Source organism: Prionailurus viverrinus, chromosome B4 (assembly GCF_022837055.1).
Source record: "Prionailurus viverrinus isolate Anna chromosome B4, UM_Priviv_1.0, whole genome shotgun sequence".
NCBI classification, from domain to species: Eukaryota; Metazoa; Chordata; class Mammalia; order Carnivora; family Felidae; genus Prionailurus; species Prionailurus viverrinus.
In genome coordinates, this window is record NC_062567.1 from 130,710,019 (window position 1) to 130,735,435 (window position 25,417).

Below are 25,417 nucleotides of genomic sequence, written 5' to 3' on the forward strand. Positions count from 1 at the left end.
GGGGCTGTAGGGTTTTGTGGGAAAGTGGGCCACTCCAAAGTCTTGATAATAACCCACGTGAGGCCCTGGGATTTACAAAACATATCTTAGGCCATTTTTTCATTTGGTCTTCAGTCATCCGGAGGAACTGGGTAGTGAGACTTGTACACCCCTACCCCAGCCATGCTGCTCTGAGGAGGCCCCCCAGAGTCAACGGGGGCCTGGCATTCACACCCCCTGGGGACCAGTACTAGAAGTCAAGCAGCCAGGAATGAATGAAGAAATGTATTTTGAGCACCTGCTCTGTGCCTGGCTCTGTGCTGGACACTTTGGACTCAACCGCTGAGGGTGGGGGGAAGCTCTCACTTATCGTGGCTGCTCTGCTTGGGGGTTGAAAGGAGGGGGATGTTCAGAATGGCCGGTTGGAATACTGATGGGCCAGTAGGTTGTGGGGCAGGGAGAAAAGTTTAATCTTTACTCTGTGCCCTTGGGTAGGGGCACCTGGGTAGGGTTTTTAGATAAAATATAGGACAGCCCATTAAATTTGAATTTCAGATAAACAACAAATCATTTTTAGTATTAATATGCCTCAAATATCGCATGGGGCATATTGATATTAAAATGTTATTTGTTTACCTGAAATTCGAATTTAATGTGGCATTCTGTATTTTTATTTGCTATATCTGACCCCCCCACACACAGAGATTTGTTAAGAAACACCAGCAGCTTAGGGGTGCTTGGGCGACTCAGTTGGTTAAGCATCCGGCTCTTAGTTTCAGCTCAGGTCATGATCTTACGGTTCGTGAGAGCCCCACATCAGGCTCTGCAATGACTGTGCGGAGGCCTGCTTGGGATTCTCTTTTCCTCTCTCTGCCCCTCTCCCCTCTCAAAAAGTAAATAAATATACATTAAAAAAAAAAAACAAAACACAGCAGACTTTAGTGCCCAATTCAGAATATACAACAGGAGTGACTTGGGTTCACCATTCTAATTCAACTCAATGGATGTGGTTGGAGTCCTGTTACCTCTGGAGGCTGAAGTGGCCTGGCAGGGAAGACTAATCTAGAAAGACCAGTCCTGGCGCTTCTCTTCCAGGAAGAGGGATGCTTCCTGGAAGAAGGAAGGAAGGGTTAACTTTCCCATCCTCCCTAAGAAATTCCTCCCTATCTGCCTGAGCTTTCTTTGTATATTGCATTCTGCAAAAGAGAAAAGCCAGTTTGAGAAGAGGAGAAAGGACCAGAATGGCAGTGCTAGGCAGCAGGCTGCAGCTGGCCTAAGGGGTCAGGTGTCATGATGGGATACTAAAAGCCTTGATTTGTTAGCGCTTTATATGGGCCAGCCACTCTGCTACTAATTTGCTTTCATTTTCTCGTTTGCTTTTCACAACAACTAGGCGAGATGGGTATTTTCCTTATTTTTTATTTTTTTAATTTTAGTTTTTGGTTCAGAGCAGTATTTGCCAAAGGTCACACAGCTAGTAAGTGGCTGCACCAGGATTTGAAAGCCAAAGTCCTTACTCTTAACCACTGTGCTACCCTGGCCTGCTGTCTGATGACATTGCAGCAGGATTGAACCAAGCAGCTTGAATGGAGCTAGCCCCGTCACAACCTGGGGGTGTGTGCCCTGTTACCAAAGGCAGAGACAGGACACCTGCCCACTGGGGCTGCTGGTCCCATTGGGATGTCAGGAGTCTCCTGTGTAATGCAGTGTTCTTAGCTCTTTAAATATTTAACAACAGAAACTTTAACAATTGTGAACACATCCAATATGTACATATTTAACTAGTCGCTATTTCCTGAGTGCCCTGTGTGCCAAGCACTAGCCATAGAAGGATTTAAGCTGTGGTCTTTGCCCTCCAAGAGTTAACTTAAATGCCGAGGGATGTGCTGGAAGAAAAAAGCGTTTTTGAGCCTGATGTGCCTAATCTAGGAGGGCTTCCTGAAGGAGGCGAATTGCAGAGTTGAAAAGGGGAAAGAGAAGGACACTGGAATGGGCAATTTCTCCGATAAGGAATTTAGGAGCAGGAATGAGAGATTTTTCCTTCAAAAGAGAAAGCAGCTCTGGCAGGAGGAAAGGGCTACCCTGGTGGGAGCTAGGTACCGTGTAGGGCCTGGGTCGAGGATCTGAGTCCAAAGCAGGTGACCAACCCCCTGGAAGAGGCAGCTTCTGACCCTGCCTGTGCCCACCCAACTCCCAGGCCTTCTGGGCCCCACATATTCGTCTGTGCGGCACCTTCTTCTCAAAGACCACGTGAAATAGGCAGGCCAGAGAGGTTGGCCTGTTTCACAGGTGAGGAAACTGGGGCACAGAGGAGGAAAGGAGCTTGCCCAAAGGCCATGTTGTTGGTTATGGAAAGACCCAGATCCCTGGCTTCTGCTCTACAGGCTACACCCTCTGACCCCTGTCTGCTTCACCCTCACCCCAGCTGGTTTACACTAGATTCTTCCCCCTTCCTTTTCACCCTGAGGCAGGGAGTTTCCTTTGTCTCCAGGGAGAGTCAGCCTGCTGTGAGGCCAGAAGGGGCAGCCAGAGATGGTTAGATGAGGGTGACTATGGAGGGGATGCACGTCCAACTGTGTCCCAGACGCTTTCCTATTTTATCTCATTTAATCTTCAGAATAACCTCGTGAGATGCTGTCATTTTTACTCCTGAATGACAAACGGGAGTGGCTGGGACATGCCCGCAGCCGAAGACCAGTGAGGGTTTCGAACCTGGGCCTCAGAGATATGGAGAAAGGAGCCTAACTAGGGGACACTTTGAAAATCTGATGGGAGGTGGGGCGGGGGGGGGTGGTGAGGCAGAGGCAGTGAGGACACAGCCCAGTGGGTGGAGGTGTGGCCCGGGAAACTGGGAGGACGGCCTTGGAAGCAGCAGTCAAATTACCTGCTCTCTAGGCCTCTGTGGATGGAAGAAGGCCCTTGGGGCTGTGCTAGATAGCTGGCATTCAAACATTTGGCCCTGTTTACCTTTGGGGTGGGGTTTTGTTCCCTGCTGTTCTTTCCCCCTTGAGTGATCTGCTTGTTTTAGTGTCACTGAACGATGGACTTTGCTTAAACTACAGGCTGAAAAGCTGCCTTCAGGGACTGAGAAATGAGTCCCTAGCCTGTCCCACGGTGGCAGAGATGCCCAGGGGAGATGGCTACTGTGTGGACTGCTGCGATCATCTCATCGTAACTGCAGAGAGCTGAGGGGAGGGGCGGGGGGGCGCGGTCGACTTCGAGCAAGACCACGTGTGGACCGGGAAACTTTTGCTTCTTATCTACAAGGGCAAAGTGAAAGGACCAAGCAGGTGCAGTTTGGATGGCCTAGTGATTTGGGAGGAGAGTGTTCATCCGATCATGGGACAGATATCTCCAGGTTACTGTGTGCTAAGCACTTTAGTAGAAAACAGACACATAAAACGCACCCCTGCTCTTAAGTAGCCTAATGGTCCACTAAACCATCATTAGCGTATACAGTTGGATGCGTGCCTGACAGCGGGCGTGGCAGCAGGGGCAGAAACCCAGGCCCAGGTTAGGGAAGGGCCTTTGATGCCGGGGCCTGGCTACAAGCGTGTCTGAACGCAACAGGAAGGCTGAGGTTGCACCTGCACTCACCCATCTTTGCACCCAGGCTCCCCCGTGCCCGGTGGTGTCCATTTTTGAGGCTTCTGGGTGGGTTTAGAGAGATTGCCTATGCTTCAGGAATAGAAAACTTACCGGCCCCCCCCCCCCCCAATCTCCTGGACTGACCCTTGGCCCTGCACTCCTGGGCCCCGCATCCAAATGCATTTCACTGCCTACCACAACCTTTGAACCTCAATCATCATGTGAGGCAGAATATTATCTTCATTTCTCAGATGAGGCCTCTGAGGTCCAGAAGGGTGAGAGGACTTATCTTTAGACCAAGGACAAGGAGATTATACAGCCTCCCCAGGTACCTGGTCAGGGAAGATGACAAACACAGCCCAAGAGAGGGAGGCTGGTGGCCTAGGCAGCTTTGATTAACCAGCAACTCTTCATTCCTGTCACAGTAAGAGGACCAGACCTGCCTGGTTGGTGGGGGGCAGAGGGCTGTGAGCCACAGGCCTGACCTTACCCTCCCCTGCCTGCTGACAGCTCTGTCCCCTTTCCCTCAGGGCCCGGCTCAGGCGCCACCCCTTTCTTGGCACTTTATCAAATTTTCAATCCAAAAGTGACCTTTTTGTTCTCAGACATGGCTCCTCGTTTGTCCCGCCTGTGTGTCTGGCACACGGCTCACTTTGGGAGAGCCCATTTTATCCCTGGGGGCCCAGAGCTTTGGAAGAGCCAAGAGTCCACCTTCCTCCTCTTGGTCTGCCTCGCTGGGCCTCAGCCGTCACAGAGGGCCAGTGATGTGTATGAGTGGCTGGCCACCCATTTCTCTCCATCCCTCCAGCAAAGCAAGTGTCTAGAGAAGTCCCCTGCTGAACTGCACGTTACCCAGGGGATTCCTTTAATCCCCATTGTCATAAACTGTCCGGCAGCAGAGAAAAGAATGCTCTAAACTGGGGGGAGGGGCAGAGGGATTTGGGAGAAGGCACCAGAGCAGGAGATGTGTGGTTTGCCAGGTCAGCAGCTTGGTTAGAGGTCTGGGCAGCTGATGGGGGTGAACAGCTGGGAACACATGACCTGGGGGTGTGGCAAAGTCTTGGAGTCTCTGGCTCTCGGTGCCAGGAGCCTCGCCTTTGCAGGTGGCAGCCTGTGCCGCTGGGTAGAGCCCACTGTTGGCCACTGTTCCCCTATTGGCCTCAGCCGGTGCCTCCCTCATTCAAGTTCATCCAGTAGATAGTACTGAGCACTGTCTCGTACCAGGCCCCATGCTTGGCATTGGGATATAGACGTGAAGCAGATGCAAAAACAAAAAGAAGTCTGCCCCACCTGACCCTTCTTCCTTACACATAACCATTCCGCACGGGCTTTCTTTCAGAGCCCCGGGAAGCTCCTTGTCCCACCGAGGCTGGTGGATAATGGTGCAGCTGCCGCTCCAGGGGCTGGCTGAGTGCTTCACAGCCCTTCCGGGATCTTGCCCCAGCCTGTCCCGGCATCCCCGCCAAGCCCTGAGCTCTTTGGCCATTGGATTCTGAACGGATTCTGAATGTCTCTCCTTTATGCTCAGTCACTGATCCCGGGAGCCAGAATTTCTGAGCAGTGGAGACCCAGCTTCATATCAGGGTCAAGGACAGGCTCCTAAGTTGAAAGGTCTTGGTTTCTCTCCAGATCTGGCCAATTACTGGCTGTGTCCGTTGGGTAAAGCACTTCTTGCTCTGGGGCTCCTGACCTGCAAAATGGGAGGATAATGCCTAGATTTCTGGATGGTTTTGAAAACCAAGGAAGTGGGGCGCCTGGGTGGCGCAGTCGGTTAAGCGTCCGACTTCAGCCAGGTCACGATCTCACGGTCCGTGAGTTCGAGCCCCGCGTCAGGCTCTGGGCTGATGGCTCATGGCTCAGAGCCTGGAGCCTGTTTCCGATTCTGTGTCTCCCTCTCTCTCTGCCCCTCCCCCGTTCATGCTCTGTCTCTCTCTGTCCCAAAAATAAATAATAAACGTTGAAAAAAAAAATTGAAAAACAAGGAAGAAATTTGTGTGAAAGCTAAGGATACCAGTTAAGTATTCCACAAAGGTCAATTGTTCTGGAAAGTAACTGCTGCCTTCTCTGTCTTCTCACAGAGCAAGGGAGGGACGTGTGGCCGAATTTCCTCCCAGGAAGTGGGGGTGCCGCAGCCAGCAGATGAGTTAGGGGAGTTAGGAGTCACCTCTCATTGTTGGGGTTGGGCATCCTGTGCAGGTGTACTTCCCGTTTTCCTCCTTAGAGTGAGAGAGGACCGGCTTCCCACTGTCCCCCAGCCCCCTGCATTTACCTGTTGGCTTTGATTTGGTAGCAGCTGTTTGTGGGGCTGGGGCATCTGAGTCCTCAGCCAAAGATCTTCTCTAGGATCTGCCGTGGGCAGAGACAGGACAGGATGGTGCAGAGGTGCCCTGGTTCCTATACGGGGGATCCCCGAGGGTGTTCCCCTTGCACTATCATCCAGAAGGGCTGGCTGGCTGTGAGACCCAGCCCAAGGAGCCTGAGGGCAGTCTGGAAATATTCCTCAGAACTAAAGCTTTCCTAGGTGGGCAGTAGGGCACAGGGGGACAGACCATGTTTCTCTCTTTGGAGAAGGAGTCCTAGGCTTGGTTCCTCTGAAATCTGACACTTTGGGTCCCTGAACCTCTGAGGACGGGTGTTTCCCAGGGAGCTCAAAGGTCGAAGATGGGGCCTCAGTAAAGGGGGGCCTTCTTCATGACCTTCTCTTGGTCTTGTGGGGAACAGATCCAGGTTTATCAGGCTCAGTCTCAGGAGACCAGGCCACAGCCAAGGGTAGGAGTACCCAGTTGGGATCCAGGAGCCAGAGTGTCCTCATTCTTGCCCAGGTTGTCTATGTCCTTGCCCACTAGGTGACCTTGGGCACATCATTTGACCTTGCTGGGCTTCTGTCTCTGCATCTCTGAGTGGGGATAATTCTTGCCTTCTAACTTTCACAAGATTGCTCTGAGACTCTAAAGCAAGACTATGAGACAGCGCTTTGAAAAAGAGGAGTAATGTATGCAGATAAAAGGGATTTCTATTAAGAGGGGCTAACATTGTTGAAAGATAGGTGCTACGCTATTTCCTTTAATTAATCCACTCCTCAACACCTCACAAGGGAAGCGCTATCTTCCCCGAGGCGCAGGGAAAGTACAAGATCATGGAATTCATAAGAGGCTGACTGGGATTCCACCCAGGTTGGAGTTCAAGACTTGTGTCCTTCTGCTACAAATGCCATTACCCTTGGGTACTGCCCTCTGGGGCCACCTCTTCCCTCTAAAACTTTCAGAAGCAAAGTGTATTTGTTGCCAGCCAGGCTCTGGGAAGCTCACAGACTAGTTTGGAGACGGACAAGTACACAGCTGCTAGGTGCTCTGACCTACGCCGAGTGGGTGAGAAGGTTCTCTCCACTTGGAGATGTTGGGGCAGGCGTCACCTGGAAGCTGAGGGTAGGTAGCTTCCAGGGACCTAGATTGTCCTCTTTTTTGTTTGTTTTTTATATTCTTCCATTTCTTTAATTTAATTTAATTTTATATTTGTTTGTTTGTTTTTAAATCTATATCCAAGTTAGTTAGCATATAGAGCAATAATGATTTCAGGAGTAGATTCCAGTGATTCATCCCCTGTGTATCATGCCGAGCTCATCCCAAAAAGTGCCCTCCTTAATGCCCCTTACCCATTTAGCCCATCCCCCCTACCCATAACCCCTCCAGCAACCCTCAGTTTGTTCTCTGTATTTAAGAGTCTCTTATGTTTTGCCCCCCTCCTTGTTTTTATGTTATTTTTGCTTCCCTTCCCTTATGTTCATCTGTTTTGTATCTTAAATTCCTCATATGAATGAAGGCCTATGATTTTTGCCTCTCTAATTTTGCTTAGCATAATACCCTCTAGTTTCATCCATGTGGTTGCAAATGGCAAGATTTCATTCTTTTTGATTGCTGAGTAATACTCCATTGTCCTATATTGTCCTCTTAATGGCCCCCTGGGACTTGTGACCTCACTGACAAGCTGAGACCTCGATGGGGTTCCCAGCCAGCACCCCTAGTCCTTCCACACTCTCACCCCTAGCGTGCTGCCTCACCTTGGCTGGTGGCCAGGTCCACCTCCCTTTTCTCAGAATGTACAAGGCAGAGCCTGTTCTTGGGCAGGATTCCAATCTGGGGGGGCAGGTGGGGAGCAGGGCAGAGAGCAATCGAGCGGGGTGGGTCCTGGCTGATTGCCTGCCTGTGCTCCTGGTGGTGTCCTGAGCAACCCCCACCTCTCTGAGTCACTCTAGCGATCCCTGCTAGATCCCTCCCCCACCGCACCTCGCCTCCCAGGTGCTATGACCAGTCAGCTTTAGCCGGCTTTTCCTTCTCTGAAATCCGTGGAGTCTGTGGACTTGCTAATGATCCCAGAATCTTAGCCCTGGAATAAAGCCTATGGCTTTTCTAATTATTAGTCTCTCTGGCCCAAGTTTCCAATTATCTGGAGGCTCTTCCTGGCACTGCCTGTATGGTGGTCATCACTCTGTTGGGCCCCTCAAAGTACTGCCTGGGCATGTGGGAGGCTCCAGATAAATATTCTTTTTGTTCTCTTTTCTAGCAGTGAGTCAGCAGATGCTTGGGGAGGTGGCAGGGATCAGGGTGCTTTACCTTTTGGTGGGTCTCTGAGGACAGACTATGAGTGTTCTTAACTCCCTTTTCCACACATTTGTTCATTCATTCAATATGTTTTACTGGGAACCTACTACATGCCAGGTTCAAGAAATATACAGTGGAATAAAACGTGGACCCTGACCTTAAGTCTAATGGAGCTAAAAAGACAAGCTGTAGGGCATTTGGGGGAGGAGTCGATAGCTGTCATTTGGGCACTTAAATGTCAGACATGCAGTGCCAGCTCTTTAAGAATATATTATTTCATTTAATTTTCACAACAAGCCCGCAACTTTCCATTTTACAGATGAGGAAACTGAGGCTCAGAGAGGATAAGGTCACACCGCTGGTAGCTAGCGGAGCTGGATGGAACCAAGTCTGATTCCCACGGAGCTGCAGGGGAGCAGAGGCCTCCCAGGAACTGACAGCGGAAGCAGCCAGTCTGGGAGGGCGGGCAGGCCAAGGGCGGGGTCGTGCAAGGCCAGAGGCCAGGGAATGCATGGATTCACTTCATTCCCTGCACCCCAACGCCCTCCAGACAGCACTCCCCAACGCACCCCTCCCTGCACTCTCCATGTGCCTCTCTGGGGAAGCCCTCCCAGGTAGCATCACCTGGCAGTGGCCACAAAGTTATCCTTTCTGCTGCTCAGAACCTCCCGGGTAAACTGCCAGTTCCAGTTGCCTTGCCTTCTTGGATGATCAAGAAATACCTCAACAGGTACTTTCCAGTCCTGCCTGGCTCCACCCACATATTGTCTAGCACTCAGAGCTCCAGACCAGCAACCCAGGCCAGCAGCTGATCCTAAAAATCATCTGTGTATCTTCACCGGAATTTTTTTTTTTTTAGCAGCTGATTTATCTTCCTAATTATGTTTAGCTTTAAGCTAATGTTAAAACGAGCTTGTATTAGATAATTTTCACTAATTAACACCAACTTAATGCAGGGAAGTCATCCCAGAAGCCCGCCGTGGGGCACGGAAAAGCTGGCCTAGGATCTTAAGAAGAATTGCTATGCTTACTCCCTAGCGGGTCACATATGGTTCTTCACGGCTGAATTAGTTGACCTTGCTCACGTGGGTACAGTCTTTTCTCTGTCTCTGGAGAGCCGGCCTGGGTCTCCTTTGTATTGTCCCCTTCATCAACTTAGTTTGGGGTATGGGTGTTGAGAGGGAGACGGTCTCATAGGGTCACATCAACAGGGAATGAGTCCCAGTGGCACAAGCAGGGAGACATGACCTGCGGGGTCGGGAGCAGAGCCTGGCACAGAGGCCGGGCGGTCTGGGAGAGGAGGCAGCCTGGCCGGGTGGAATTGGGCTCCTGCGGCTGCCAGTGCATCCAGGGAGCCTGGTGTTTAATGACGACTAATTAGTGAGCTCGAAACAATGTAACATGGCTACAGACAGCTGGGAAGCTTCAGCTGACAAAGCGCACATGCCCTGCTGGCGGAATGGGGGCAACTTGGCCTCCAGGCGGAGAACAGGGCTCCTTCTGGTCTTGGCTCTGCCCTCTTGGTAGGCCAGGGCTCTGGTCCAGACTGCTTCCTCAGCATCCCGAGGGGAGCCCCCTACTCCGGAGGTGTTGTTGGAACATTCAGTGTCAGGTCCTGGATTGGAAGGAATGACAGGTCTCTGCCCCCACCCCTCAGGTGCTCAGGACAGACACAGGCCTGAGCAGACAAGCATCTCGGGGAGGGCAAACACCGCCCATCCTCGGGACTGAGGACAGGAAATGATCCTGGGAGGGCCTCTGGGAAGAGTGAATTAGGGCCCTCAACAGCGAAAGGGCGGTCCAGTCACCGCAGGGATAGGGTGGTGGCAGCATGAGTTAGGGCACGAGTTGTGCAGGGGGTGGGGGTGTGAGGGGGTTGCTGGTGTGGTTGGAGAACGTAGAGCATCTGGTGTGGTGGGAGTTTATTGTCAGGGGAGGGAATGGGTTGGAAGCACGTGAAGGGTCTTCAGCTGGGCTAAAGGCTTAATTCTGTAGGCAGCCTGGGGCCAGCGTTTGAGCAGAGGAATGACATGTTTCGGGTTGTGTTGTTGGGTCCACCTGCCAGGAGGGAGAGGGACTGAGAGGGACTGAGTGAGCTGTATCCCATCAAGCTGACCCTGAGCACCTACCGTGTGCTCAGCGAGAAAGGGCAGGGCCTGGCCATCCGGGGGAATCTCTGCATTCCTGTGCTTCCTCACAGGAACCGTGGGGTAGAATTCAGAGGTCTCGCCGCCAGCGTGGGATCCCTGGCTCCAAAGTCTGCTTGTCCCCCTGCAATACACTCTTGGACCAGGGATTTAGCAGAATGAATCTGGAGCCCAGGGTGGGGCAGGGCGAGGCCAGGCAGTGTTCCCCTGTGCAGGCCTCCCCTGTTGGCTCCGCTCTCCTTTTACCCCAGGGAGCTCAACACAAAGCTTTCTTATTCAGTCGTTCACACCCTACGTGTGCTGAATTGGTGATAATTCCAACGGAGCCTGTTGAAGCCTTGATGACAACAATAAGTCTGGTGTACCCAGAGTGCTGAGAGCCCCCCCCCCCCCCCCCCGCCATCCCCGAGGGAGTTTCTGTCCTGCCACGGCACGCTTGCAGGGCTGCGTTAGCCCCTATGACCGTGAGATTCCCGGGGACCACTTCCAGGTCCTCCCTACTCAGGCGGTTGTTGCTTACGGTGTTCCCGCTGGTCCGTGTGCAAGTACAGACACCCAGCACTGCTCGAGGAACGGTGCACTGTACAGGCTCTTCACTTAATTGAGCTGCCCTTCCCCTCAATTAGCTCAAGTTCTGACCTTTCTGCAAGTGTAGTGTTGTCTAGGCTTTAATCACCACCCCAGGCTGGGCCTGCTGGGCATGGTATTGAGCAAAGGAAAAACATCTCCACCTTGATGTCTGAGCCTGCGGGCGGCTCCTGGCGGCCGGCTCCCTGGGAGCTCGGCCCCCCCCTCACTGGCTCTCTCCTCTGTCACCCCTCCTCTGAAGTGGTGGCCCCTTTGTTCAGGGTTCAGTCTCTGAGGAGAGAAAACGGCACCAGTATTTACCTACTGCTCACAACAGGCCAAGCGCCCAGCTCCTTGAGCCGCCCACATTATCTCACTAAAAACCCAGAACAACCCGGTGAAGGCATCACCTCCCCGTTTCAAAATGAGGAAACTGGTGCTTAGATGAAATGACTCGCTCAAGGCCGTACAACCAGTAAGACTTTCTGCTTCCAGAGAGCAGATTCTCTTGCAAACAGCAGTCAGGCCATCCACCACCTGCGTTCAGATCCCCTGCAGGGGAAGGGTGTTGCTAAAATGTATTATTTAAGGACCCGCTGGATCCGAATCTCTGCGGATGGGGCCCTTGAAGCTGCACATTCAACAGGCACATCCCCGTCCCTAACCCACCCCAAATGACCCTTTATACGCTGAAGTCTGACAACCACTGTCCTGTAGACCTTGGTCCCTCTGCGGAGATCAGAGGAGACTGCTGGCTGCCCGACCCAGAACTACCCTCCACGGGAAAGGGAAGGACTGCTCACTGTTCCCAGACAAACTGACTCCCCTGGGCTGCCAGACAGAGGGCCAGCTGCTGCCCTCCCTACCCCAAGGAACCTTAGGGCTTTAGGTGTGGGAGTTAGCCTCCTTCACCCTATAGTGAGTTTAATGACCCCTCGTAACCACGCAGCTTTTTGGTGGGATTTTGTGAGCATGACCTCATCTGAACCTCCCAGCAGCCCTGGAAGGTAAACGTCAGGCCCCAGGCTCTCATGTAATCAGTGGGAACCTGAACGACCTCTGTGCCTTGGTGGGCTTCCTTCCTTCCTCCCTCCCCAGAAGAACATGACCGGCAGCTGGCACCCCTGCAACGAACAGGCCTGGCCTGTGCCCCTCCCTGCCCAGTGCCTACAGCTCCACGTCAGCAGAGCCCGGGGGGGGGGGGGGGGCGGGAAGCAGTGAGGGAGAGAGTGGCATTGTCCCGCTCTACTGAAGCATCCTGGTTTTGTGTGACTGCAGGTGGCCTGGGGTCCCAGCCAGAGTAGATCCGTGCCCAGAGCTGCCCTGTCCCCATCACTTGGTGAGAGGGCCGGGAACAGCTTAGTGCTGTAGGGAAGCTCAGGACTGGGGTCAGGCCCAGGCTTTAGTCCCATCTCTGCCCAACAGAGTAAATTCACCTTGGAGCCGGGCTCTAGCTGTAGAAGTTTCCTTCTACCTCTGAGATTCTTTGCGTCTGAAATGTCCTTCAGTGCGGGGGCTAAGTACAGAGGTGCAGCCTGTGCCCGGCACACAGGTACAACCGAGAGGCTTTGCGGGACTGACACGCAGCCCAGGCTCCACTTAGGGCCCTGCATCTCATTACGCGGAGGACAGGCTCTCTTTTGTAATTTTCACGAAGGTGGCTGCTCTACGTGCTGGTTGCAGCCCTGCTTCCTGGCCTGATGTACTTGGTGCAGACTTCTACCCCTACCCCTTGGTTAAGAACTGTCCTCACTTACGGACTGGCTGCTCCTTTACGATCTTGGGTGGGTAGAACAGAGGCAAAGAGATCAGACCTTTGAGCTGTGGCTGAGGTGGCAGTCCTAAAAGGTTCCAACTTCTTTCCCCTTCTCTGCACTCCTGAGGAAGATCTTTCTTTTTTTAATGTTTATTTTTTATATTTATTTTGAGAGAGAGTACAGAGGAGGGGCAGAGGGAGAGGGAGACAGAGAATCCCAAGCAAGATCTGCCCTGAAAGTGCAGAGCCCGATGCGGGGCTTGAACTCACGAACCATGAGATCATGATCTGAGCTGAAACCAAGAGTCAGATGCTTATCTGAGCCACCCAGGCATCGCAGCCCTTGAGGAAGATCTTTAACTCTGCCTTCCAGCAAGATGATCTAACCAAGAATATTGCTCAGTATTATTTTTTTCCTCCACCCCAGTGCCTTGTCATTAACGAAATAAAAGAGATAACTATAAAGCTACATCTGCACCCCACAAGTACATTCAGATATTCACTTCACAAACACAGAGAACTGACCTGGTGTTGAGACAGCCCCCGAGGGTAGAGATTCTGAGGGAAATCAGATGGTCCCTGCCATCCAGGAGCCACAGCCCAGTAAGGGACAGAGCCGGTCAGCAGATGTTACAACAAAGTGTCGGACCTCTGACTTGCCTGGAATCCAGTGTGGGCAGGAAGCAGGGAGTGGCAAGCATTGCTGGGTAGGGAGAAGTTCGAGAAATTCTTGCCTGAGCCTCGAAAGCTGCATAGGAGTTTCAAAGGGGTATGAAAGGAGGAGGAACAAAAGAACTCAAAACTGCCTGATACGTGTAAAGGTTCTCAAAAGAGAGTGGGGGGTGAGGGAGATGCAACTTTGCCCCCCGGAGACACTTATCAGCGTCTACAGACATTTTTGGTTGTCGCCACTCTGAATGACACTACTACCACCATGCTGCTAAATATCCTGCCATGCACAGTACAGCCCCCACAACAAAGAAATATGGGCCCCAAAAGGTCAATAGTGACACTGTAGGGAAACCCTGTGCTACAGTAATTGTAAGGACAGAGGTGAGGTGGCCTAAGATGAGGCTGGAGACGAAGAAAGGGGCCAATCATAAGGCCCTTCAAGTGCTGAGCTAAGGAGGAGGGAGGGCTCTGGGACCCACTGGTTCGTGAGGCCATTGTCTGGGGGAAATCCCTGCCCTGGAGAATGAATTGGAGCACAGAGACTCATAGGAGAGACTGGTTAGGAAGCTGTTCCAGAAATTTGGTAGGAAATGAGGGGGCCTGAGTGGGAGCAGCAGTGCAGTGGGAACAGAAAGTAGTTGACCCAGAGCAGGTGCACGGAGCAGGTAGGACCTGCTGGACTTGGCGACCAACTGGATGTGGTCAGTGGGGAGGAGGAGGAGGCCTCACTTGGGCTTCTGGCCAGGGTGACTCAAAGGATGTTGATTTTGGAAGTGCCCGTGGGGCAGGCTGGTGAGATCCACACCACACAGCTAGACTGGGTCATCCAAACACAGGAGGGGTCTTGAGAGGAGCTGCCTTGGAGTGCCTGGGGAAGGTCGGGTCCTTTTTGGAGTTTTATTATCTCACGGTAATTAGGGAATCCAGACAGAGCATCTGAAAAGCTGGCAGTTTAATTAAAGGCAAATGACAGATAGAGGGAGATTCTGAGTCTCCCTAACCCTCCGTGATCCCCTGTCCCTACGCTGAGGCAGGATATCGGAGGAGGAGATGTTAAGCTAACCAAACACCTGATGAGCAGTATTGCAGCCTCAGAGCCTCTTTGCCAGTGCCTGCAACAGCTTCTAAAAACTCCTGCCACCTCAAATTAACCTCTCTCTCTGGGTGCTGCACATCAGTGGGTAACCAGGGAAAGGACACTGGGAACCTGCTGGGGGCAGAGGTGACTTTTCTCTCCTGATGAAATCTGCCTCCCCGGGTTCTGAGCCTGTGACGTCCTTCTTTTAAAATCCCATTTTCCATTGGCACCGGGAGTCTCCAAGTTGGGTTTGGTGCAGAGGATCACGTGGCCCGTTAAACACCACGGCAGAGAGATTTGGGAGCTGGTGTTCCTGGGGTTGAAGCTGAATGTCAGGCAGTGCCCGCAGGGACCAAAGCAGACGGTAATTATCACCTCTCCTCCACAACGAGATTGCAGGAGTCAGAGAGCAATTGATTTCTCTTCCCACTACAGATATTTCACTGTTTAATTGGTAGTGACACAGATGGCTGGCTCTCACCAGGGTGCCGCAGACCAAGCCTCCTGAAAGGGGGGGGAGGGGCCCCGGGAATTGTGGTCCGTTCACATCACATCCTCCACTAGGTGGGGGTGGGTTGCCATGAGGGCTTCCAGCTCCCTGCTTGCTTTTGCAATTACGAAAGGAAAGCAAGAGTGTGAATCCAGAAGCACCTTAGAGCCAGTCAAGCGCTCCCCAGCGATACATTGAGGGCTGCCTCTGAGCTGGACACTGTGCACAGCTTGGAAATGAGCAACGGCCTCCGGCCTCAGATGGCACTTGGGACGTAAGGTATCAGAAGCCCTGCAAGATGGGGGGAAGCGTGTTCTGATGCAGCAGAGCCTGAAGCGTCCAGTTCAAACCCTCCATGATCCAGCCCAACCCTGTTATACTCACCACTCTGAACTGCTCTGGGCCAACTGGTGTGTGTGTGCGTGTGTGCGTGTGTGTGTGTGTTGGACCTCCAGTACAGAGCTGCCATCATCAATCCACAGAAAGTCCCTTCCTGTTTTTACTTTCTCCCTCATTCCTTCCCCCCTGCACTGATAGCCACTCTAATGTGCTCAGAATACATCCCTGCACATGTCTGTATCCTTGAAAAACATATGCAGCGTTGGGGAGCCTGGGTGGCTCAGTTGGTTAACCGTCCGACTTCAGCTTGGGTCGTGATCTCGCAGTTCGTGAGTTCAAGCCCTGCATCGGGCTCTGTGCTGACAGTTCAGAGCCTGGAGCCTGCTTCACATTCTGTGTCTCCTCCTCCTCTCTCTGCCCCTCCCATGCTCAGGTTCTGTCTCTCTCTGTCTCTCAATAATAAATAAAGTTTATATACATATATATATATATATTTATATATATATATAATGTATATATATATAAAACATATGCAGTGTTATTTTATGTAGTGTACTTTTATTTATATAGTTGGTATTAGGCTGTAGATCTCATCCTCTGACATCTTAAATCAAATTATCCATTTCCAAAAGAACTATCCAGATTCTGCACTGGAACTAGTATGTTGCCTCTGTTGGCTACCTAGTACTCCGCGATGTACATTCCTCACATTTTCCTTACCCATTCTTCTGGAGATGGACAACGAAGCTGTGGCCAACTCCTTGCTATCCCAAAGAAAGCTGCAGTGAATATCTTTGTTCCTGCCCCTTTATAGAGTATTGCACAGATCCAAGAGATCCAAGAGTGGCATTGCTGACTCGAGTTATGCACCACTTAAATTTTCCTTAAATCCACCAAGCTCTGCCCACTGCTCTAGGGAATAGCTGCACCCAAGTCCCCTCCCACCAGCAGTGCATGAAGCTTCCCCTTTCCTCACATACCAAAATTTAGGATTATCCAGATTTCTCATTTTTAGTTAATCTTATAGTTGTAAAGCAGTATCTCTCTCTCCCTCTCTCATCTCTTTGCTTTAATTTGATTTTTTCTCTGATTACTAATGAGGTCTGTTTCTCTTTATATACTTATTAGCCATTCAAGTATCTCCTCTAGGAATTGCCTGTTCCTACCCTTTGCCCATTTTTCTAATTAGTTCCTTGTCTTTTTCTTGCTGATTTGCAGGGATCCCTTGTAGAGTATTAATTCCTTTTGATCGTAAACATTGCAGTATCTTTTCCCTGTCACCAGCCAGTTACCTTTGTCTACAGCATTCTCCTAGGAACAGAAAATCCTAATTTGTCAAATGCATTATTTTTTAAATTTCATTTGCCTTTTGACTTGTGCTTTTAGACTCTTAAGAAGTACTCTTGGGGAGCCTGGCTGTCTCAGTCAGAAGAGCATGCGACTCTTGATCTTGGGGTTGTGAATTTGAGCCCCATGTTGGGTGTAGAGATTACTTAAATAAATAAAACTTAAAAAGAAATACTCTTACCTATCTTATCAATTCCTTTATTGGTTTTATCTTTCCCATTTAGGTATTTAGCATAGCTGAAATTCACCTTTATATATAGCGTAAGGCAGGGATACACTTTTTCTCTCCATAGTAAGCCAATTTCCCAATAACATCTGCATAGCAACATCCTTTCTCGACACTGAATTGCGATTCCACCTCTATCAGACTTAAAGTTTTATATGTTTATAACACATAATTGTTTCTGGTCTCTCAGTTCTGTTCCATTAGTTTGTTTTCTAGTTCCTTCCTGCCTCAGCACCTCAATGCTTATTACTATGGCTCAGCAGTATGTCTTACTATCTGGTAGTAGAAGTGTCCCTTCTAGATTTTCTTTTCAAAATTGACCTCACTATTGTAGATCTTTAGCCTTCCCTGCATCGTAGAAGTATTTGAGTTCTTCAAAAATAGTTACTGGACTTTCACTGGAATTGCGTTGCATTTTATTAATATGGGGAGAATTCGATTTTTCAAACATTGAATCATATTATCCATGAACACAATTTTATCTCTTCATTTATTCACATTTTTAAATATCCTTGAATAGAATTTTCTAAATTTCTTTTCTAAATTTCTTTTTTTAATGTTTATTTGTTTTTGAGAGAGAGAGAGTGAGTGGGGAAGGGAGAGGGACAGAGAGAGCGGGAGAGAGAGGATCCGAAGCAGGCTCTGCACTCACAGCAGTGAGCCTGATGCGGCGCTCAAACTCACAAACCTGAGATCATCATGACCTGAGCCGAAGTCAGATGCATAACTGTCAGATGCTTAACTGACCGACCACATGCCCTAAACTGCACTTTTGGTCTTATTTTCCCCTCCCCTCTCCTTTTTTTAGTTGAATGACACTGTAGCAGAAGAATGCTGTTGGTCTTTGTAAGTTTTTCTTATATCTGGAAATCTTGTTAAATTCTCCTGTTAATTCTAATAGTGTTCCTCTGCATTTTACTGGGTTTTCTGTAAAAATATCATCTCCACATGCTGGTAGTTTTGTCTCTTCTAATCCTTCTATCTCTTCTTCCTCTCTTCCTTTCCTTCCTTCCTTCCTTCCTTCCTTCCTTCCTTCCATCGCATTGCATTAGTCAGCACCTCCAATACTTTCTTCTCCACAGCAGTGGTGACAGTATTATTGATGTTCTCGAGACTTAAAGGGAATGTATCTAAAGTTTTTCTGTTCAGCATGTCTCATGTGGCTTTTTTGTAGATAGCCTCTATCAAGTGAAGGAAGGTCCCTTCTTCTATGCTTGGTTTTTTTGAGAATTTTATTCACAAGCAGGGATCTCATGTTATCAAATACTTTTTAAAAAACTATTAAAAAAACTGTTAATATGTGATTTCCCCTCCTTGACCCCATGAATGTTATAAATTAAAACAACAGATTATCTGATGTTGAATCCTCCTTACATTTCTAGGATAAAGCTTACTGGATTGTGCTGTATTATGTTTAATTTGCTTTTAACGAATTAACCATGTCACCTTCATTTTCAAATTCATCAAAGTATAAATAGTCCTAATATTCTTTTTACCATTTTTTACTATTTCTTAAATAGTACGATTTCTTTTTTTTTTTTCTTTTAATTTTTTTTCAACGTTTAATTATTTGTGGGACAGAGAGAGACAGAGCACGAACGGGGGAGGGGCAGAGAGAGAGGGAGGCACAGAATCGGAAACAGGCTCCAGGCTCCGAGCCATCAGCCCAGAGCCCGACGCGGGGCTCGAACCCACGGACCGCGAGATCGTGACCTGGCTGAAGTCGGACGCTTAACCGACTGCGCCACCCAGGCGCCCCAATAGTACGATTTCTTAAAAAGTAAATATTGGTATAGTTATTTCTCTTTCTTCACTCCGATTTTATTTGCATTTCCTGTTTTTGTCAGTCTTGTCAGAAGTTTGTCTCTCTTATTTGGTCTTTTTAAAGAACCAGCTTTTGATGTGATGTCTCTAAGACATTTTACAGCTGTCCCATCTCTGTAAAGCCTGTATGGTGCAGTGAAGGGAAGACTCTGGAGTCAGAGAGACTTGAGTTCAAATCCCTGTTCTGCTACGTGCTAACTCTGTGACCTTCGGCACATTATTTAGCCCCTTTGCATTTTCTTCCTCATCTGTAAAATGAGAACAGTCCTCCTCATGGTGAGGATCAATTTAGAAAATTTACTTAAAGAGAGGTGACTAAGTGGCTCAGTTGGTTAAGCGTCCAACTTTGGTTCAGGGCATGATCTCACGGTCCATGGGTTTGAGCCCCATGTCGGGCTCTGTGCTTGCTGACAGCTGAGAGCCTGGAGCCTGCTTTGGGTTCTGTGTTTCCCTCTCTCCCTGCCCCTCCCCCACTCATGCTCTGTCTCTCAAAAGTGAGTAAACATTAAAGAAAAAAAATTTTTTTTTAATTTACCTAGGGGCGCCTGGGTGGCTCAGTCAGTTGGACGTCCAACTTCGGCTCAGGTCATGATCTCCCCGTTTGTGAGTTCGAGCCCGGCGTCGAGCTTGGTGCTGACAGCTCAGAGCCCGGAGCCTGCTTCAGATTCTGTGTCTCCCTCTCTCTCTGCCCCTCCCCTGTTTTTGTGCTCTCTCTCTGTCTCTCAAAAATGAATAAATGTAAAAAAAAAAAATTTAAATTTACCTAAAGCATCTGGAACTGTGCACAGCATATTGAAAGTGTTCAGTGATGTTAGTCTCTGTCCTCAGTGCCTTTGTTTATGCTGTGTTTTTTGCCTGAAATGCCCACTTTGTAGGCTTCTGCTGGCCCACATGGAAGTCTTGTGCAGATTAGGAAAAGGCGTCCCTTCCTCAGGCAGGCACATCTTCCACTCACTCTGTCAGCCCAGAGCCCATGTGCAGTGCACAACCTGCGTACCCATGCACGGCAGCTCTGTCCACTTGCCTGCTTGGTTTACCTCCCGGTTCATTTCTCATTGTTCCCGAGGCTGCCCATTCTTCAGGTTTCAGCCTCCTTGATGAAGCCTTTCTTCTCCCTTGGCTAGAAGTAATCACGCAATCTCTTTCCTTCCCTGCCTCCCTCCACTCCTCCTTCTCCCCTGCCCCCACCAACCTTGAACTCACATCACATGTCATTTGTACATGTCTTAAGGCATTTATCTCATTTCGCCTCACATTTTAGTTATTTTGTGCAAACGTCTTATCATTCGAGGGGATTAACAACCCCTTGAAGTTAGGGATTATAATTTGTCTTTAGATCCTCCCTCTGCCTGTGAAGCTCAGTAAATGTTAACTGACATGGATGATTGAGTATGAAATGTAGGAGCTGAGAATAGTCTTAAATAATGTTGTGTGAATGGTGTGATGGGGACGGGGGGATGGTCTCTAGAGGCAGAGGTAATGGTAGAGCGCATGTGAAGGTGGTGGGATGAAAGGTACTACTCACTGAGCTTACCATGGGCCAGTACTGTGCTAAGTGCTCTCATGGTTCATCTCCCTAAGCCCTCACAACAAGCCTTAGAGGCAGGTGCTAGTATTAGCTGGGGCACTGATAAGTCAGTGGCGGAGCTGGTACACTAGGCCTGTTCTGTGTGACTTCAGAGTTGGGGCTTTCAATTATGACTGACAGACTCCCTCAACCATACAGCGATTACCGTTTATTTAGGACTTCCTACATACCAGGCACTGTGTTTGATGCTTTATGGACGTCATCTCTAATCTCCGTGGCAGATGCGTAAAGTACAGGGTACAGGGTATCCCCGCTTTGCAGATGAGGAAACAGAGGCTCACCAAGGTTAAGTGACTTGCCTCAGGTCACAAATATAGGAAGTTGTTATAACCAGATCTCTTGACCCCAAAGTAGGCCCTTTCCCCTGCTTCACACACACAGTGCTTGGGGTCAGCAAGAAAACCCCGCAGCTGGTGAGGAGACAGGTTTGCATAGGAAAATGGAGGAAGCTAAGGTTAGAAAGGCAGTTCTGCCTCGGGCCACAGAAGGCCTCACTTTCCAGGACTAGCTTTTAGAAACCAAGAGTCCTGGGCTGTGACCTTGACTCAAGGGTCGTGTCGCATGACCTGGCCACTTGGAGGCCAGGGGAGTTTGAGCTACCTGGAGCCCTGCCTGGATCTGCACCAAGGGGAACATAGAACTTCGCACAGCTATAGGGAGATCAAAACAAACCAGGCCTGCAAGGAGGTGGGTGTGAAAAGATCTACAGTCCATCCCGTGCCTCTCAGTGACCTCGTCTTCTTCTGCCTACTTGTTTCCCTAGGTCACTAGGACCATCTCTCCTCAGCCTCCTAGATTGCCCTGATCTGGCTTCAGAAAAGCTGCCGGAGAATGCCCAGGGTGGGATGGTGGAGATTTGTCCAGGGAGAAGTACAAGTAGCACAGCCTGGACCCCCAGGCATTTCTCAGAGCACAGAGCCCATCTCCGGGCTCAGACGTGCTCAGAGATGGGTAGGGACGTGGAGAACCCAGGAGTGGTGCAGATGGGGTATTTGACTCTTGGCCACCAGTTACCCAGGCCCTGCTGGCCCTCTCTGGGCCACACTGTATCCCTGTAGTTGTGGAGTCACCACGTGCCTCACCAGTGCCCTTCCACATCCAGGTCATTGCTGTGGTCATGGACCTCTTCACTGATGGTGATATCTTCCAAGACATCGTGGATGCTGCGTCTAAGCGCCGGGTCCCGGTGTATATCATCCTGGATGAGGCAGGCGTAAAGTTTTTCCTGGAGATGTGTCAGGGCCTGGAGCTTGCCGACTACCGTATTCGGGTAAGTTGTACCACAGGGGTAAGGGTGAAGGGTGGGGAGGAAGGGCAGGAGGTGAGATAGAGCCTGCCTCTCTCTCTTCCTCTACTTCTTCCCCAGTTCAGGGACACAGATGAACATCAAGACCTCAACCCCTTTCTTTCTGTCTAAAGCCTTGCCCTGTGAATTGATAACCCTAAATTATATGCCCAGCTTAAATTTTATCTCAAGACGGTTGAGGCTAAAGAGGCAGCTCTGGCCCAGTCCTGGGGAGCTCACGCTGCAGAGTCACTGTCAGGGTCAAAGCTAGGACTGTGATTCTCTTCTGGGGAGCTTTTGGAACAGGAAGGAAATACTCTGGGCTCATCCATATTCAAAGCAAGATTTGCTAATTTCCTCCTGCTCTTCAAATGGGGTTCCAGTTCTAAGGCTGTAGAAAGTAGAGTCTAGTATAGACAGGAGTCAATAAGCAGGGTTCCATGAACAAGAGGGTTCTTTCTCTGCCCACACAAAACCTCAGAGGCCCCCAGCCTGAATGACAGTGCCTTTCTCTTCTCAACAGAACATCCGTGTCCGCTCTGTGACAGGTGTTGGCTTCTACATGCCCATGGGGAAGGTCAAGGGGACCCTGTCATCAAAGTTCCTAATGGTAGATGGTGAAAAAGTAGCCACTGGATCTTACAGGTGAGTTGGGCCAAGACAGAGAATGGTCCAGGAGGTCTTTTTTTGTGTAACAAATATACAATGTGGAAGACTGGGCTGGAGTCTCCATAGTCATGGGTTTAAGACACATTGTCTGATCTAATGACAAGAGCCTCCTGGCCAGTCCCTTCCTTCAAAATTTCTGGATACTGGATTATTCCAAAAAGAGGGTCAACTCTTACTGGGCATCAAGAACGGTCTGCTTTTCATGGTCCACAGCAACGGGTTGCATTTTGAGGCTAGTTGTTGGGACAAGTAGGAAGCAGAATGGACCAGATCTGGGAAAGAAATGTGAGGGTGTGGTCTCTTTTGCCCAGGCCCGTGGTACCAGCAGGATGAGTAAACGCTGCAGTCTTCATTCTGCCAGGAAGCTCCGTAGCTACCAACGGAGATCAGAAGTGACATTGTGAACAGGACAAAGAAGCCCACTTGGGCACAGCCCTGAAGGCCAAGCCTTTGCAGGTGCTTCCCACGTAAAGGGAATCGTACTGGGAAAAGTAAGGGTTGAAGCCAAGCAGCCAAATTCTGCCATCAGGAAGTATGTCAGGGTCCATTTGGTCAAGAATGGCAAAAAAAAAAAAAAAAAAAAAAAAAATCACAGCCTTTGTGCCCAGTGGTAGTTGTTTGAATTTTATTGAGGAAAACGATGAGGTTCTGGTTGCCGGATTTGGTCGCCAAGGTCATGCTGTCGGTGACCTTCCTGGTGTTCACTTTAAGGTCGTCAAAGTAGCCACTGTCTCTCTTTTGGCCTTTACACAAAGGCAAGTAGGAAAGACCAAGATCGTAAGTCCTGCTAGTGAAAACATGACAATAATAAATTTTCACAAGGGGTACCTGGGTGGCTCAGTTGGTTGAGCGTCTGACTATGGCTCAGGTCATGATCTCACCACTCGTGAGTTCAAGCCCCACATCAGGCTCTGTGCTGACAGCTCAGAGCCTGGAGCCTTCTTCTGATTCTGTGTCTCCCTCTTTCTCTGCCCCTCCCCTGCTCATGCTCGCTCTCTCGCTCTCTCTCTCTCTCTCTCTCTCTCAAAAATACATAAACATTAAAAAAATGTTTTTTTACTTTTCACATGCCAAAAAAAAAAAAAAAGGTAAGGGTATGGTGTGGAGGCAATGTCTCCCAAATTCTGATTCAGAAATAAATTACCAGGAACACGAGAGACTATATCTCAGCAGTCTTTGCCCTCCAAGTGTACTAAAATCTGGGTGAGGAAAGAGATCTGGGCACAGGAAACAATCAACAAATATCATAAGTCCTCTTACATGGTTAAAGTGTAGTGGTTTGCAGACATTAAGTGCTCTAAAAACCTAGAGAGGAGCTAATCATGGAATTATTGGAATGATATTAACAATAGCAGCATATCACTTATTAAAATGTGTGTGCCAGGGACTGAACTAAATGTTGTCTACATGGTATCACACCTGAGCCTCACAGTACCTTTGTGACCGTATGTCCTATGAGCCCCACATTACAAGGCATACAAGGGTACAAACCAGGTTGGTGGGAACGCAAACTGGTGTAGCCGCCCTGGAAAACAGTATGGAGACTCCTCAAAAAAGTTAAAGATAGAACTACCCTATGACCCAGCAATTGCACTATTAGGTATTTATCCAAGGGATACAGGTGTGTGGTTTCAAAGGGGCAGGTGCACCCCAAAGTTTATAGCAGCCCTATCGACAATAGCCAAGTATGGAAAGAGCCCAAATGTCCATCGACAGATGAGTAGATAAAGAAGATGTGGTGTGTATATATACAATGGAATATTACTCAGCAATCAAAAAGAATGAAATCTTGCCATTTGCAACTATGTAGATGGAACTAGAGGGTATTATGCTAAGCAAAATTAGTGAGAAAAAGACAAATATACGACTTCACTCATATGTGGAATTTAAGATACAAAACAGATAAACATAAGGGAAGGGAAGCAAAAAGAATATAAAAACAGGGAGGGGGATAAAACATAAGAGACTCTTAAATATAGAGAAAAAACTGAGGGTTGCTGGAGGGTTGTATGCGGGGGGAATGGGCTAAATGGGTAAGGGGCATTAAGGACACTTGTTGGGATGAGTACTGGGTGTTGTACGTAGGGGGTGAATCACAGAAATCTCCTGAAATCATTATTGCACTATATGCTAACTAACTTGGATATAAACTTTAAAATATAAATAAATAGATAGATAGGTAATTAAATAATTAAATGATTAAATAAATAATATGTATCTAGGAAAAAAAAAAAAGAAACCAGGTTGGAATCCCGGCCTGACTTCCCATGCCCTTGCCTGCTTTCCGCATTTGAGGCCAAGACCTGGAAAAGAGGGAGGAAAGATGTGGGTCGGTAGAGGGAAAGCACCCCAGCGAGAAGGCCAGGAGCTGTCTCCCACCGGCCAGCAAGGCGTCTGGCCTCAGCGGTAGATCAGGTTGGGGCAGGGGCAATGGGGTGTTGAGAGGGACTGCCAAGGGACTGCTGGCAGGGCGAGGCCACGGGCTGGGCCTACCTGTCGTGTTTTTCTGTCCCCACGTTCCCAGGTTCACCTGGAGCTCCTCCTACGTGGACAGGAACCTTCTCCTCCTCCTGACGGGGCAGAACGTGGAGCCCTTTGACTTGGAGTTCCGGGAGCTGTATGCCATCTCTGAGGAGGTGAACTTGTACCAGGAGCTGAGCCTGGCGGGAGGTGCCGGGAGGCTCAGCCCCAACTACTCCTCCACCGTGGCTCGCAAGCTGATCAACCCCAAGTACGCCCTGGTGGTAGGCAGCCGCCATCCGCCGGGCGAGATGATGCGCTGGGCCGCCCGGCAGCAGCAGGATGCGGGGGGCGACCCCGAGGGGCAGCAGGAGGGCAGCAGAGGCAGCGAGGCGGCCCGGCGCCTGGAGAACTTCCTGAGTGACCTGGTCACGCTGGAGCAGGTGCTGCCCCCCGTGGAGCCCGTTCCCTCTGGAGAGCTGATTCGGAAGGACGGCAGGGCGATCTCCCACCTGCACATGGACCTGAAGCCCAAACCCCGCGAGGCGCTTGTCCGAAACGGCAAGGGAGAAGCCGCCAATGGGGAGGCCACTCCGGCCAAGGAGGGCAAGCGCTTTAGCAACAGGTTCTTCAGTCGCCGGGCCAAGAGGCCCACGGCACCCAATGGCACAGCCAGCTCCCTCTCCACCGAGACCTTTGCGGAAGTGGAGTTTGTGCCGGGGAAGAAGTCCAACGAGGGCTCCAGCGCTGACATCTCAGGTGAGCCCTCTGCCCTCTGCCCTGTGCCCGGTGCTCCCCGGGCCT

The 25,417-nt window shown here is 49.9% G+C and overlaps 1 protein-coding gene and 1 pseudogene across 1 annotated transcript in view; both read left to right on the top strand.

Annotated features, from left to right (window-relative positions):
* The window catches only part of FAM83F (family with sequence similarity 83 member F), a 34,550-nt gene that overhangs the window by 866 nt on the left and 8,267 nt on the right, over positions 1–25,417 (top strand). The window contains exons 2-4 of the mRNA XM_047868448.1: positions 21,302–21,469; positions 22,008–22,129; positions 24,678–25,372. Of these exons, the coding sequence (XP_047724404.1) occupies positions 21,302–21,469; positions 22,008–22,129; positions 24,678–25,372 (985 nt within the window). The remainder of the gene's footprint in view (positions 1–21,301; positions 21,470–22,007; positions 22,130–24,677; positions 25,373–25,417) is intronic.
* On the top strand, positions 22,213–22,934 carry LOC125171224 (40S ribosomal protein S23-like; annotated as a pseudogene).